Source organism: Hemibagrus wyckioides, linkage group LG25 (assembly GCF_019097595.1).
Source record: "Hemibagrus wyckioides isolate EC202008001 linkage group LG25, SWU_Hwy_1.0, whole genome shotgun sequence".
Lineage (NCBI taxonomy): Eukaryota > Metazoa > Chordata > Actinopteri > Siluriformes > Bagridae > Hemibagrus > Hemibagrus wyckioides.
This window is the reverse complement of record NC_080734.1, coordinates 9,236,018-9,250,138: the sequence shown is the minus strand read 5'-3', so window position 1 is coordinate 9,250,138 and position 14,121 is coordinate 9,236,018. Positions and strand designations below refer to the sequence as shown.

Genomic DNA, 14,121 nt, shown 5'->3' with positions numbered 1-14,121 from the left:
TCTGGATAAAAACATCATATTTTGTGAATATGAACGAATCATACGAATCATACGCAACCTTGCTGAATAGAAGCCAGGGTCCTTTCTCCTTCCTTGCCTTCCTTACCCTCTATCTGACCTAGAGCGCTATCAAAAGCACTAAATCGTAGACCACCATTTCGATCCCAGAGCAGTGCAGCTACCCTGTCACAGCTGGCTTGTGTTAGATAAGGGGAAGAGTTACAGCATGTGCATGCAGTTCGCCCTGTCACTGTGATCTAAACCCTTTCTGGAGATTAATATGGGGCACCGATTCTGCCAGACAGCCCGAAAACGAAGATGTGGAAAGATGGAGAGAGAGAAAGAAAAAGAGAGAGAGAGAAAGAGAGAGAGAGAGAGAGAGGGAGAGAGAGAGGGAGAGAGAGAGAGAGTGGAGTGAGGCGGCTCGGGGAAAACACTGTGAAGATAGAAGCGAGAGAGCAGACACACTGTATCTACAGCAAGTGAAATAAGAGAAAAAGACAGAATAAATGAGAGAGAGAGCGAGAGAGAGATAGAGAGAGAGAGAGAGAGAGCGAGAGAGAGAGAGGGGAAAGAAGGAAGGAAGGAAGGAAGGAAGGAAGGAGAAAAAGACAGAGACAGGAAGAGACCAGCACTACTGTAGCATAAACACAAAACAGCCAATGAGAAGTGAATGTATTTAGGGTGAAAGAAAAAAGCAGCCAAAGGAAAAAAAAAAAGGTAGAGGCTAATGATTTGCGTTTGTTGATGACTGAAATAAGCAGGATGAAGAGGAGACTGAAATATAGTGAAATATAGTTCTATGTGAGTTGACCTCTTTATAAACATCAGAAAATCTTTAGATTGAAATGCACGCTATTCACTGTCTTACACCCCAAAGTCGATCGAACAAGACATGCTGGAAGAAGGCTGCTTAGTTTGTTTTGCGCTGGAGATCACAAAACTCAAACGCTTACCAGAATTACTGCACTGTAAAAACTAAGTCTGTTCATTTCGAGCAAGAAAATGCAGTGGCTTACTAATCCAGAGTTTAGCAGTAAGACGTCACAGGCATTATTTTTATACCGGCAACTGTTAAACATGTATTAATTCTTACTTACTTACATTTGAGCCTTTTTAACCCGAAATAGATTTTAATGTGTGCTATATTCTGTGTGTACACCGAGTCATCGGCAAAGAGCAGAAAGAAAAAAAATATATCATATCTTACTCTCTGACTTGTCTTTATATGATGAGAGCGCATTTATACATGCACATATGGTAACTGAGAATAAATCGGGTAACAAAACAATGGCTAACAAGTAAAAGGCACACATCATCTGTGTGTGTGTGTGTTTGTGTGTGTGCATGTGTGTGAGGAGGAAGAGAGACAGATGAGAGGGAAAAATGATGGAAAGCAACTGAACAGCATGACCTCCACACGCAGAGAGAAAGACAGAAAAAGGGAATGGGTTTGTTTCCATCCACATGTTTAGGGAATTTTATGCAAAGTTCCAAAAACACAGGAAAGGTTTTACTTGTTTGCTGTTACTGTTTTGCTGAAGATGAGCTACTTCTTCCTAAAACTATGTCCTCTCCTCTTGTGTCCCTGACGCAAGCCATAAACAAACAGTAATGGATCGAGTGGAACACATTAGGTCTTGATAAATGAGAAAGCACTGGTCATTATTAAGGCTCCACTGATGTATCACTGACATCAGTGTTAATCATGCCAATAAAGCACAGTGTATCTGTTCTAAAGGAAAACTGTCTTCCAACAATAGCAATTTTATTTAGACGTTGCTTGTATTTGTTTACGTTTCTGACAGTCATACTGGTAAATCTCTGTTTCTATTAAAACTGTAGGCCTAATTTTTACTACAGATAGTATTAGCAGATGTGGAATCATCAGCTCCTCAAATTCTGTGTTGTGACACCATTTCATATCAAACCCTAAAACATTCATCAGCGATACCAAAGAATCTGTTCCGATCACTTAACCCTGTACACATTACAAAAGCGAGTGATTAAAAAAAAAAAAAAACTAAACGTAACAAATGGATGGAAACCCCACTAATGAAAGAGCGAGAGATGGACAGGAGAGACAGCAAGTGGGCGTTGCATATGGCCTGGTGAGGGTTGGCGATAGTTACTCGAGAGCTGAAGGTCCTATGGCTCCTTCGATCATCTTTAAGCACCTCCAACCTACACTGGAGCTACAGTGGAGACAAAGTCATCAAGCATCAGTCCATCAGTCCCAAGCAACCAGGACAAAGCAAGACACAACGCAAAGGTGAGGCAACTCAAAAGACAGAGCACAGCCAACGAGTGCCAGGGAAAGAGAGACAGAGGGAGAACGACAGAGTGAGAGTGAGAGAAGAAGACAAAAAGAGACAGAGAAAGAAGGAACAAGTTAGGCAGCACTTCACCTTGAGGGGCACAAAAAAAGATCCTCATGAGCTTTTTAATAGCAAATCCGAATACTGTATTTTTTGGACTGTAACAGAAGGCTTCCATACAAGCACTGTGTGTGTGTGTGTGTGTGTGTGTGAGAGAGATTGTTCCAAATAAATAATAGCTATTTATTTATTTTGACCTCAGTCTTAGATCCACTACCTAAACAGGACAATAGTTATTTCATTAAAAACATAGCTCTGTGTTTTCTTTTCTTTTTTCTTTTTTTTTTAATTTTGAATAAGTATTACTGTAATAACACTTCTTATTTAAAATGACAAAAATGGAATTACATTAAACATTATTAGAAAATTTACATCACACAAGGTCTTTCGTAGGCTATCCTAGTGTACACCAGAAACAGACTGCCAATGTCAGAGGTGCTCACAGGACTCACTGGATTATATCTCTGACTGTGGTTCATAAAAACTATATATTTATACTCTATGGTTGCTTTCCTCACCATATGTGGATGGTGTGTCCACAGTACTTCACCTCCGAAGCTGTGCATCTCAGCTTCAGTGAGAACGGAAGTTTCCATTCAGCTACATGCTCGTGGCCACTGCCATCACGTCATTTATCATTTTTGCAAGCTTCATACTTCATCCAGTCCACTACACACAGATGTTCATACACTCATTTACTCCTAGGGGGTAATTTCTCATAGCCAATACACATGGGGGGAGAGAGGAAACTTGGGAATGTTGAGAAAACCAATACAGATGCTGAGAGAACCCAGTAAATATTACTTCATAAATATTTACAAAAAAACCTTTTATTATATGCAAACTTCATGAGTTCTCTAGCCAGTGCCTGCGAATACAGTTCCCAGTGAAGAAATGAAGCCAAGGAAGTGTTTGTGTGTGTGTGTGTGTGTGTGTGAGAGAGAGAGAAAGAGAGAGAGAGAGAGAGAGAGAGAGAGGAGGGAGGAACTGTATGGGAATGTTGCTGTGACCCAGCAGACCATGAAGAGGTTCAGCTGAAGCAGACATTCACTTACATTAATTTATAGTCTTTACTAATTTACACTTCACATAATTTTATATATTAGACAAGATTTTCAGGAAAAAAGCAAGGAAACTGACTGACAGCTGAATGCTAATTATCGCTAACCCTTTAAAGTCACAGTTACTGCTTGTGGTGAAATGTAATTTCATATTAATGTGCCTTCATCATCAAAACGAGCAAAGCAAATCGAACAAGTGCAATAAACATTTGAAACATTCACTCCTTCCACATTTATTTGCATCGATTTGATCTTCGTTGCACAATATATATCGCTACACCATCCTTAACATGTTGGTGTATCAGTGTGTCAGTTTCTGAAAACACTTTTTTTCCACTGAACTGACAATAATATGAGCAAGATTTATAGGTTTATTTTATGAAAATGTATTCTGGTATTAATCTCCAATATAGTCCACTATAGGAAAGGGACTTGAAAGGGTTAACTGTAGTCCTGAGAGGTGTGACATGCTTCATTTCACACATTATTTTGCAGTTAATGAACAGATCTGCAGTTACGTGATAGACTTGCAGGTTATTAACTGATTAGCAGAAAATTAATAGGTGCTCATATCTGATGGCAGTGGTGGTATGTGTGTGTGTGTGTGTGTGTGTCTGGGGGGAGGGACTAATCAGATGATTAATCAGAGTATAAAAGTGACCTATAACATATGGGTATGGACTGGGAATTAAGATGGCAGGGAAAAGAATGAAAGAAGCACAGCAAAGCTCCTGCCATCTCTTACACTTTACACACACACATACACATACACACACAGACACACAGTACTTGCAAAATCCAAATGAAATCATGTGTATAAATATAAGGAAATCATTAATTTGTCTTGTCCTTCAACACCCCTCCATATATATATATATATATATATATATATATATATATATAAAATCTCACATTCATAAATCTTTGTGTGCTCCCAAACTTTAAAAATGCTCCAATTTTATTCATGTACTGCAGGTTTATTATTGATTAAAGATTTAGTGTCACTTATTTACTAATTCATAATGCTATATGGAATACTGCACTGCTCGCTGTGAATGAAACCAAACTATTAAAGCACTTAAAACAATCATAAATATTTAAATTGTCATCACTGAGTGCTTCGTGTAAAGCAATATGACACAAATATTAATAGGACACACCTTTCATGTGAGGACAACGTGTCACAATCAGAGCTTTCCAATAATTCGGCTAATGTACGGCTACATGATTCATGATTATGGGAATTACAGAAATGTTCTTCTTGCACTAAATATAGTTGATCAGACATCTTTGATAGCTAAATTGTGCTTCTTTGGTTTATACTGGAGCTGTGAGGCAAATGTAACTAAAGAGCTGAAGAGCTGAGAGAGAGAGAGAGAGAGAGAGAGAGAGAGGGTGAGAGTTTCATCTCCTCCAAGTCCACATTTTGATCCTGTGGGGTTCTATAATGGTCTCTCACAGGGGACAACTCTCAAGCCTTCACCATATTCCCGAACGTAACCAGCTGTTGTCTACAGCCTGGAGTGTCAGACTCACACTGTCATTTCGATGGCCTGTTTGAAGGTGACTATTGACTTTTGTCATACTTGGCTACATATACACACGTTCCTCAAATCAAATTATTTAATCAGGAAATGAAATTTCTAATCAGTCACAGTCTGTTTAAATCATTAATTTATGACACAGTTTCATCTGCATCATCCTAGCAATGGGCCAATAAAATGATATACTAGGGTTGAACTAAGTTTTAGCAATATAATGACAGTTTTCCAAAAATACTATTATAATAGAATATCGTGATCATATTGCAGAAACATCTGGAGAAAGAAAAACGATGTCCAGATGTCCTCTATGCGTTTTATCACAGAAGAAGACACTTTATTGCAGAGACACTGATACCATGACTAGGGCTTGTGTGATATTTTTAGAAAGCATTTGTGTAACTTTTTGCCATAAGCTATTATGTAAAATATTTTAATGGACTACAATTTCAAAAAGCAAGCCTGGGGTTAGTCTGAATCAGTGTGGCCTTTGCAAAAGGGTGATTTTTGCTTCATAGAGGGTCCTTTTCAGCATCTTTTTTTTTTTAAGTAGAGAAATGGAATGCACTATGGCCTTGTGGATTTCAGAGGCCCAAACAAATTAGGAGCACTATTTGGGAAAAAAGAGGGTGTGTGACGCAAAGAAAGAGAGAGAGAGAGACAGAGAGAGAGAGAGAGAGAGAGAGAGAGAGAGAGACACACAAAAGCACCCACATACATTCACACAGGTTAAAAACTTCTCATCTTCTATTTTTTATATCTTCTACACACATACATAAACACATGTACATACACACTGAACAGATGTATAAAAACCCCAAATATTTTTTTTTCAATAAGTGCCCATAGCCAAGCAAACAAAGGATAAGATTATCAGCTAGTTTGGTGCTTACAGGGAATCGTTCATTCATTAATTCATTCATTCATCCATCCATCTTTGGTAAGTGCTTTATCCTGGTCAGGGTCATGTTGGATCTGGAGCCTATTTCAGAAAGACTGGGTGCCAGGTGGGAGAATTAACCCCAGATGAGATGCCAGTTCATCACCGTGCACCATCCACACATGCCTACACTCATTCACAACACACTCATTCACACCTACTGGCAGGTGTTGGGAGGTGGGAGGAAACCGATGCGAACATGAGGAGAACATGCAAAACTCCTCACAGACAGTAACCTGAGCTCAGGATTGAACCAGGGATGCTGGAGCAATATCTAGTTATACACAGTCAACTAGGAGGCGATGTTAACTGCAGTGCCACCGTCACCGTTTCAGACATCAATATGCTTGAGCACTGCTGGCTGGACTGTGTTTAATTTCTCCGCCTTGAAATGCAGCCGTTACAATGTGTTTAGTGGTGACCTTTCTGTTAGCTGTGTATAACTGTAGCTCTCTGGGTTAGGGTCTGATTAGCGGTGTTAGTTGTTCTGTGGTTGCTCTGTATTCTGAAGTGTGTTTTTAGTCCTAGTATCTCTGTATGTGTTGTTTTGTGTGCTTTTCTATGTTTTGCTTGCTTTAAGCTACACTATACATTCTGTGTCTGGCATTACTGCTCTGTCTTTAGCTGTGCTGCTGTGTTAAACTGTGTTAGTTGCTAAGTTAGTTGGTGTAAATGATCACAGCCTCCTGCTCATCCTTCATAACCTGTCTAATTTCTAGTTATGGTGGTTGTTTCCTGTTCTCATTAACTTTCACGCTTTCATTTGACATCTGTATTAACTACTTTGTTGTTAGCTGTTTTAGTAGAGTGATAAATTCTGTGTATGATTTGCCCCTGTGTATGTGTTTGTGTATGTGTGCTAATAGAGGGAGGAGAGTGGAACTCTTTACCTGGTCCAAGGTAGAGTACCTTGACTTGAGCGTGATGACCTCATCCAGATGGGCCCTGAACTCTCTCCGAGAGGCCTGGAGGAAGCCACAGGATAGTCACTCACCCCACACACTCACATATGTGCGCACACACACGCACATACAAGCACACACACACACACAGTCTAACGCATGCTGATCTACACAAGTACTAAAACACATACCCAGTAGTCTGCAAGACACACAGACACACACACGCACACACACACACACACACACACACACTCATTGAAAACAAGAAACAGAATAATTACAGCTGCACCTTGGAGCCTTCAGACTGAAAAAATGAAAAAGAAAAAGAAACTAAAAGTGATCTTTCTGTGCGGAATAACAGTCTAGACTTTAGAAACGTGAGGAATTCTCAATACTAAGAATTAGAACATAACACATTCCTCTAAGACAATTTCACAAACCTCTTCAGGTTGTGACTCCAACTCTATTCTGAACCTATAGTATTTATGCATCATATATAGTATGTTTGTCTTCCCCTTTCCTTTTATGGTCGCAGCTTCCTGTCCACTCTTGATAATTAGCATATATATTTTAATATTTTTTCGTTATATATTTGTGTTATATTTGAATATTTTAATCTATATGTTTGTTAGGTATATTTTTGCCTAAATATTTTTAGTTTATATAATTTAGTTTAATATTTTAATAAAACCATTTGTGTAAATTGGACAGTTCAGTGTTCTATATTTACAAAAATGTTATGTAGAAGATAAACCTAATTTTTTTTTTTACATAAATGAACCACATGTGCATGGAATCTGTGTATAAATAAAACTTTTGTTTTGGGGAATATTTCTACCAAATAGATAAAATACATATATGTGCATAAAATACATATACATATATGAAAGACAGAAACTCTGAATAAACTCAACCAGTATCCCAAACAATTATTAATATAATCTACATATGGCAAAACATTGCTAATATTCTGATATATTAAAGAATTATAATTGCATGACAGAAACTGTGATAAAATAGTTTTTTTTTGAGTAACTAATGATTTAAATATGATTATAAAAAAGTATCTAATAAAACAGTACTCGGTATAGTGCACTCAAGCCTTTTTGGCTTTAGCGTACACTCCAAAGCACATCAGACAACGAGGCAGTGCGAGTCCTCGCCCACGGCAAGCGTCTGAAAAAAATGAAAATCTGATTATGTTTGACTGACAAGTGAAACTTCTGTAGCCCTCCAGTGGATGGTAACTAGCAGAGTTTCCAACCCACACTGACACTTAAACTGCACAGACAAAAGTGTCTGAAGATGCAGCTCTGTTTAATCAAATCTATTAACTGTATTTTAAATTAATATTGCTTAATACATTCATGTTTTTGCAGCAACTTGAGAACATTTGGTGTGAAAACACAACAGTTCGATTCCATGATTATTAGCCTGTGCAATCAGAGGATATTTGTTTATACTCCTCTCTGCCAGTTACACTTGATGGACTTATTTATGAAAGACGAGCTTATTGAGATTTGTATCCAAGCTGAACATTTTGCGTGTCTGCACATTACATATGGTCTAATTTAACTTAATAACCTTTGATAAAAAATTGTGGTTTCAAGGTAGAGTCAATAAATGAAAAACATTCAGAAATATAGACAGAAAAATAAACAGAAGACAAATATAACTCAAAAAAAGCAAAAAAAAAAAAACTGAAAAGAGCTAAAAGATGGATAAAATCTACAATGTTCAAAAAAGTGGCAGCAAAAAAATTGCAAGACTTATAGAAATTAAATTCAGTAAGGATACAAATAACACAGTTACATTACATTATTTCCTTTTAGCAGATCATGCAACGTGAGACACAAGGAGCAAGGTTGCAGGAAGGATGCAACAGAATGGAATTTATTCAAACAAACAAACAAAAAACAAAAACAACCAGAACAGAGGAAAAAATACCACAAGGGGATAACAGAACTGAGTGAATCAAGAAGACAGATGACTCAAACAACACAGATGGGTTGAACACAATGTGGAAAGGTACAGGAAACCATAGGACAGAAGGCTGATAACTAAAGGTAAGTGTAACTCCAACAAGAAGGAAGGTGACATGACAAGAGCGGGTGTGCATGGCAGGTTACAACAGGACTATGAGGTGTAACAGATGGAAGAACTGATCACAGAGGGGTGTAACAGATGGAAGGCCTGGTGACACAATAGAATGAAAGGACTCATGACAACATAACGAAGGGGTGTAAATGAAGGAAGTGCTGGTGCCACAGAAGGACCCAAGATTGTACCTGTAGGAGGAGCTGGCAAGAAAGCAGGATGGAGGGATGTAACCGAACACAACAGGCAGAGGAATGGAACAGAATCAAGAGTGAAGGTGACACAACAGGACAGATGAGTGAAGCAGAATGAGGAGCTGGTGATGAAGCAGGATGGTAGGGTGGCACAACAGGACAGAGCGGTAGTTCTGGTGACACAAGATAGAAGGAAGTACCTGAAAGAGATGGTGACAGCCAGAATTAGAGGTATAACAGAAGGAATGACTAGTGAAACAACACGACAGATGAGTGTAACAGAAGAAAGAGATGGTGACATGGCAGGAAGTTGAGGTGAAACAAAAATGAGAGCTGGTGACAGAGTGGGGGGCAAAGAAACTACAAGACAGATAAGAAAAACAGCAGGACAGAGGGTTAAAACAGGCATGCGTCGGATCATGCAGGGGTACCTCAGCAATGCTTAGGGTGGAGGAAGAGGAAGGGAGCCTCGCCTGAGTGGAAGGAAGGAGGGAGGGAGGGGAAGGGAGAAAGAAGAGAAGCAATTAATCAGAGCAGCCAGCTAAGCCAAGACTGAGACAGACAGTGTCCCCTGCAGGCCTGAAGGACTAACTGACTGTACACAAGCCAAAGCAAAGTGGAGCAAAACACATTTAAACACATTTAAAGGAGGAACAACATGTACAAAATTCACAGTATGATATCCATACAACAACCATGATATCATGGTTGTCAGTATTTGTCTACAACTTCACATTTAAAAATGAACATACAACACTGCAGCCGTAATTCAATGAATCAGTCCAAGAAAGTCTCGTTAAAAGACTCACACACTCTTCATCAGTTTGTGACATTAGTTTGTTTACAGGATATTTAAGTGTGACATTACACATTCAAAATTTATACACAATATAATCTCATTTTTAGTAGTTATTAAGCACAAAAACATATTTACATACTAATGAGGAGAAATATAAATATATTATACTTTAGAGACTCACTGAAACTTGTTTAAACCATTGTCTAATCTACTTTACCTATATAACTGAAAAATACAGTATAATATAGCATAGGTTCTATTATATTTAGTAATTGTTTGCAATACAGTGTCAGAAACCACAATAGTAAGTCTGTTTTTAGATGCTGAGGTGAATGAGTGATGATTTAAACCTACAGTTTGGTTCGTAGCAAACTAAGAGCACTCAAGAACAATCAAGATTTGATTGATCAATTTGGGGTAAAGTGACATTGTGAATTTCTTAAACTAAACTATCACACTATTAAACTATCAAATACATTAGATCTAGGCTTTAGTGGGCTTATTCCCTGTATTAATAAATGAATACAAAACAATGAAACTTGAAACTCTATTTCTCTCAGTGGAGTGCATTAGATCAGTCCTAACACAAGCGTGTAAAAGCTTAAAAGACAGCCATGTATTCCAATGTTTCAGAATATTCCAAAAAATGACCATTGCAGCATTGTATTTCAGGATTTATTAGCTCTCTGAGACGTTTTATAGCCAGTTGATTTACGGCACAGGAAAGGTAGTAAAGCATGTTCGTTTCCAGGAAGCTGTTTCAGCCTCTCTACTCTTGAATACAGACAGCATAACATGTTCTTTTCTGCCATGCTCCTCAGTAAAGATAAAGTAAAAAACAGCTCTTTTATTATTAACAAAACAATAAATGAAATAAATGTATCACTCAAAATACAGGAGAAATTACTTTTCATAAGAATAATTTAAATATTAAAAATTTCAGACATCTCAAAAAAATTTTATTATACAATAGATGCAAACAAACAGACATTTAAAATAAATGTTATTTAAAAATAAAATTGCAGTTTTTTCCTCCTGATAGAACTGCACATCTGGACAAACACAAATGTTAATTTATACTACGGCATTCTTCCAAAATCTGACCTTTAACCTTAGCTCAGAATGTCCTGCAGGCTCTATTCAAGGTTTGTGCCTTAACATGAAAGTTTACATCAACATATACATGGGGAATGTTAGTTATATTCAGGTTATGCATTTGATTAAGTTGAGTTTCTTTGCTCAGCATTATGCAGATTATGCAAAGCACCTCCAGTGCTGGGGGTAAGAGGGAAACCACCATATATGGTCCTCTACCAAGGCCTGGGAGATTGAGGGCTCTGTGCAGTATTTTACTGTAGGACTGTAGTAGGATTGCACTCAGCTGGAAAAAGATGATCCTGTACCTGGAATCTGCTTAAGCTGCTCTCACAGTGTGTGTGTCACTATCCCTGTGCTCTGTTTACCACTGGGACCATTTTGGATTGCAACTTGCACATCTGTTCCTTCAGCCCCTAGTATTTCTTGAGCTTCTTGTGTTTCTTCCTGATGTTACTGTTGCTTGGAATTGCTGCATCTATCACAACCACCATCTTCTGTTTTTGTCAAGCACCAATTTCTCTGGTTGGTTAGACAGCAGCTGCTTGTCGATCTGGACATTGTAGTCCCACAGGATTTACTGTTGTCAACCACTTTCTGTGATGTATCCCATTAGGACTTGGGGACTTCCAACCCATACTTGGCACATATTTTTTTATACACAATCCCATCCAATTAGTTATGACTCTCCATATATGCTGTCCCAGCTTACATCTCACACCCTGCTACTATATGTTGTACTGTTGTCTTCGCATAGCCTGCACCTTGGGTTCTGTCAGCTGTGATAAACTGCTGCCTCTATGAATTTGGTTCTTATGCTGCAATGATAACAGCCTCTGTGCTGTCCCTCAAGCCAGGCTTTTCTAGGCACTGGGAGGATTTCTTGATGTCAGCTACTTCTAGCTGCTGCTGATACATCCCATGGATGGGGTATGGTCTTCCATGATATTTTCTCTTCCTCATCATTACACTTTTTTTCCCTGCTGCCTGAGGCACTCTCTTAGCGGTTCATCCCAAGGGGCCATCTTCCTGGTGTATTCATGGATACTCCTTGTTTCATTCTGAATAGTGGTTCTGACACTCACTAATGCTCACACTCCTTCCTTTCATTGCTTGACTGGGCTCAGGGTGCTGGGCATAGGATGGAACCATCTGTGTACTGTAAGAGTGGTCATGTCTTGACATCAGTAGCATCTATCTCTTCCTGTGGCCAGCTTACTATTCCATCTGGGAATCTGATGACTAGCAGGATGTACATATTGATGGCTCAGATCTTATTCCTAGCATTGAACTGACTTCTCAGCACCTGTCTTACCCTCTGATGGTATTTGGTAGTAGCTGATCTTGCATCCTCATTGTGGCTCCCATTGATCTGTGGAATACCATGGTACTTGTAACTGCTATCCTGCCCTCTGGTAACTCCATACCATTCAGTTCTGATCACCTTCCCTCTCTTTGCCAAAATGCAGCTACACTTATCCATTCTGAATGACATCCTGATGTCCTCCCTGTAGATCCTGATAAGGTAGATCATTGAGTAGATATCTCGTTCTCTCCTGGCATACAGCTTGATGTCATCTATAGGAGGTGGCTGATAGTCATGAAACTTATGAATCTGTATCCATATCCACTCTGTGTGATGATCGGGCTGAGGGTGTTAAGACCCATGCAGAACAGCAGCGGGGACAGTGAATCACCTTGGTATATGCCAATCTTGATTTAAATTTCTGTGATAGCCCTTGAGCTGGCTTCCAGTATTGTGTTCCACAGCTGCACTGAGTCCTTGAGGAAAGTTATTAGCACCCTGTTAGCCTAGGATCCATGTTCGGGGCATTGCATCATAGGCTTTTTTTGTCGTCAATCCATGTAGCGCTCAGATTGGTCTTCCTAGTATCAGAGTCTTGGATAATTGCTCTATTGACCAGTAGCTGGTGCTTTGACCCCCTAGTGTTTTTTTCCAATCCTCTTTTGAACCTTGTTCATGTACTGACTCATGTGCCTGCTCAACTGAGCTTTGTAAGGGCTTTGGGGGCCATGGCGTCAGCAGTCAGATGAAACCAAGAAGATGTGAAGAAAATGCTACAGAAACAGCTGATCTTTAGATAGGGTAATCAAGATCATTGATGACGGCTGTATGATAAGTATGTTTGAACATGAGACTGAATGCAACCACATTTCCAATTATAACAAAATGGTATGCAGACTGATGCTAGCAGGTTAATGTAACTTCATTTTTCCTATTTCATTCCTTAAGATCTTCCCTAAATTCTGAATGTTTTTAATTTAACACTGAGGGTGGAAAAGGTTCTGGCATGATTTATTTAATTTTCATTTCTTTTTACGTAATAACAATCTGCCATTTTAACAGGGGTGTATCGATTATTTCTATATCGAATATCTGTTGTATAAAAACAAACTAATGCGTTGTCATGTCAGTGAGAAGATACCAATGCAATGCACTTAGGTATAATAGTCTGGTATATTGTTATTGCTGCATGAATAGTTAGGGCTTCCTTCCAAACAAAGAAGGATGGAAATGCTTAAATCTAATAAATCACATAAATTAAACCACTGACCAGTGTGAAAGAGAAGTAAGGAAACCTTAAGTTGTAAACATCCATTAATAAAATTAAGAATGATTTGTACAATAAATGGATGCGGCTTATGGTGACCCATTTAATAAAAACGAATGCACACACAATGGCAGTGATGTATAACATATCTTTAGTTTGGAATTTGTATTTATAACCCTATCAGAATAAATATCTGCACACTGCTTAACGCACAATAAACGGAAGCACACTAGCACATAGCCTCAGTAATGGTACTAGGATGAACTTGAAGCCTGAATATTAGTGACTCAGAGAGTGTAAAACACCTGGACTAAAGACAGCTAATCTGGATCAAAAGACCTACGGCTATGTCTGACCTACATGCAAAAATGACTCACGCACACCAATAACATCGGCCTCTTCAAAGCCGCTCCTCTTATAGATATTACAAACACGTCCAGTTCCTGTACAGGTCACAGTATGGGCTTATACAAGCGGTCTGTACTTGATAATTATGTAATATTGTGCAGAAGACCTGAGCGGACATCCCTGTTGCAAGTTA

At 38.7% G+C, this 14,121-nt stretch overlaps 1 protein-coding gene across 10 annotated transcripts in view; it reads right to left on the bottom strand.

The window, feature by feature from the left end:
• gphnb (gephyrin b) overlaps window positions 1–14,121 on the bottom strand; it is a 114,333-nt gene that overhangs the window by 16,758 nt on the left and 83,454 nt on the right. For 3 of the 10 annotated variants that reach the window (XM_058379063.1, XM_058379064.1, XM_058379065.1), the window contains exons 9-11: window positions 9,545–9,586; window positions 6,811–6,885; window positions 2,133–2,195 (exon numbers count right to left, since the gene is read on the bottom strand). The exons of 2 other annotated variants lie outside the window; for them this stretch is intronic. In XM_058379063.1, coding sequence (XP_058235046.1) covers window positions 2,133–2,195; window positions 6,811–6,885; window positions 9,545–9,586 — 180 coding nt within the window. The remainder of the gene's footprint in view (window positions 1–2,132; window positions 2,196–6,810; window positions 6,886–9,544; window positions 9,587–14,121) is intronic. 5 more of the 10 variants (XM_058379067.1, XM_058379068.1, XM_058379066.1 and 2 more) reach the window with 5 other exon arrangements.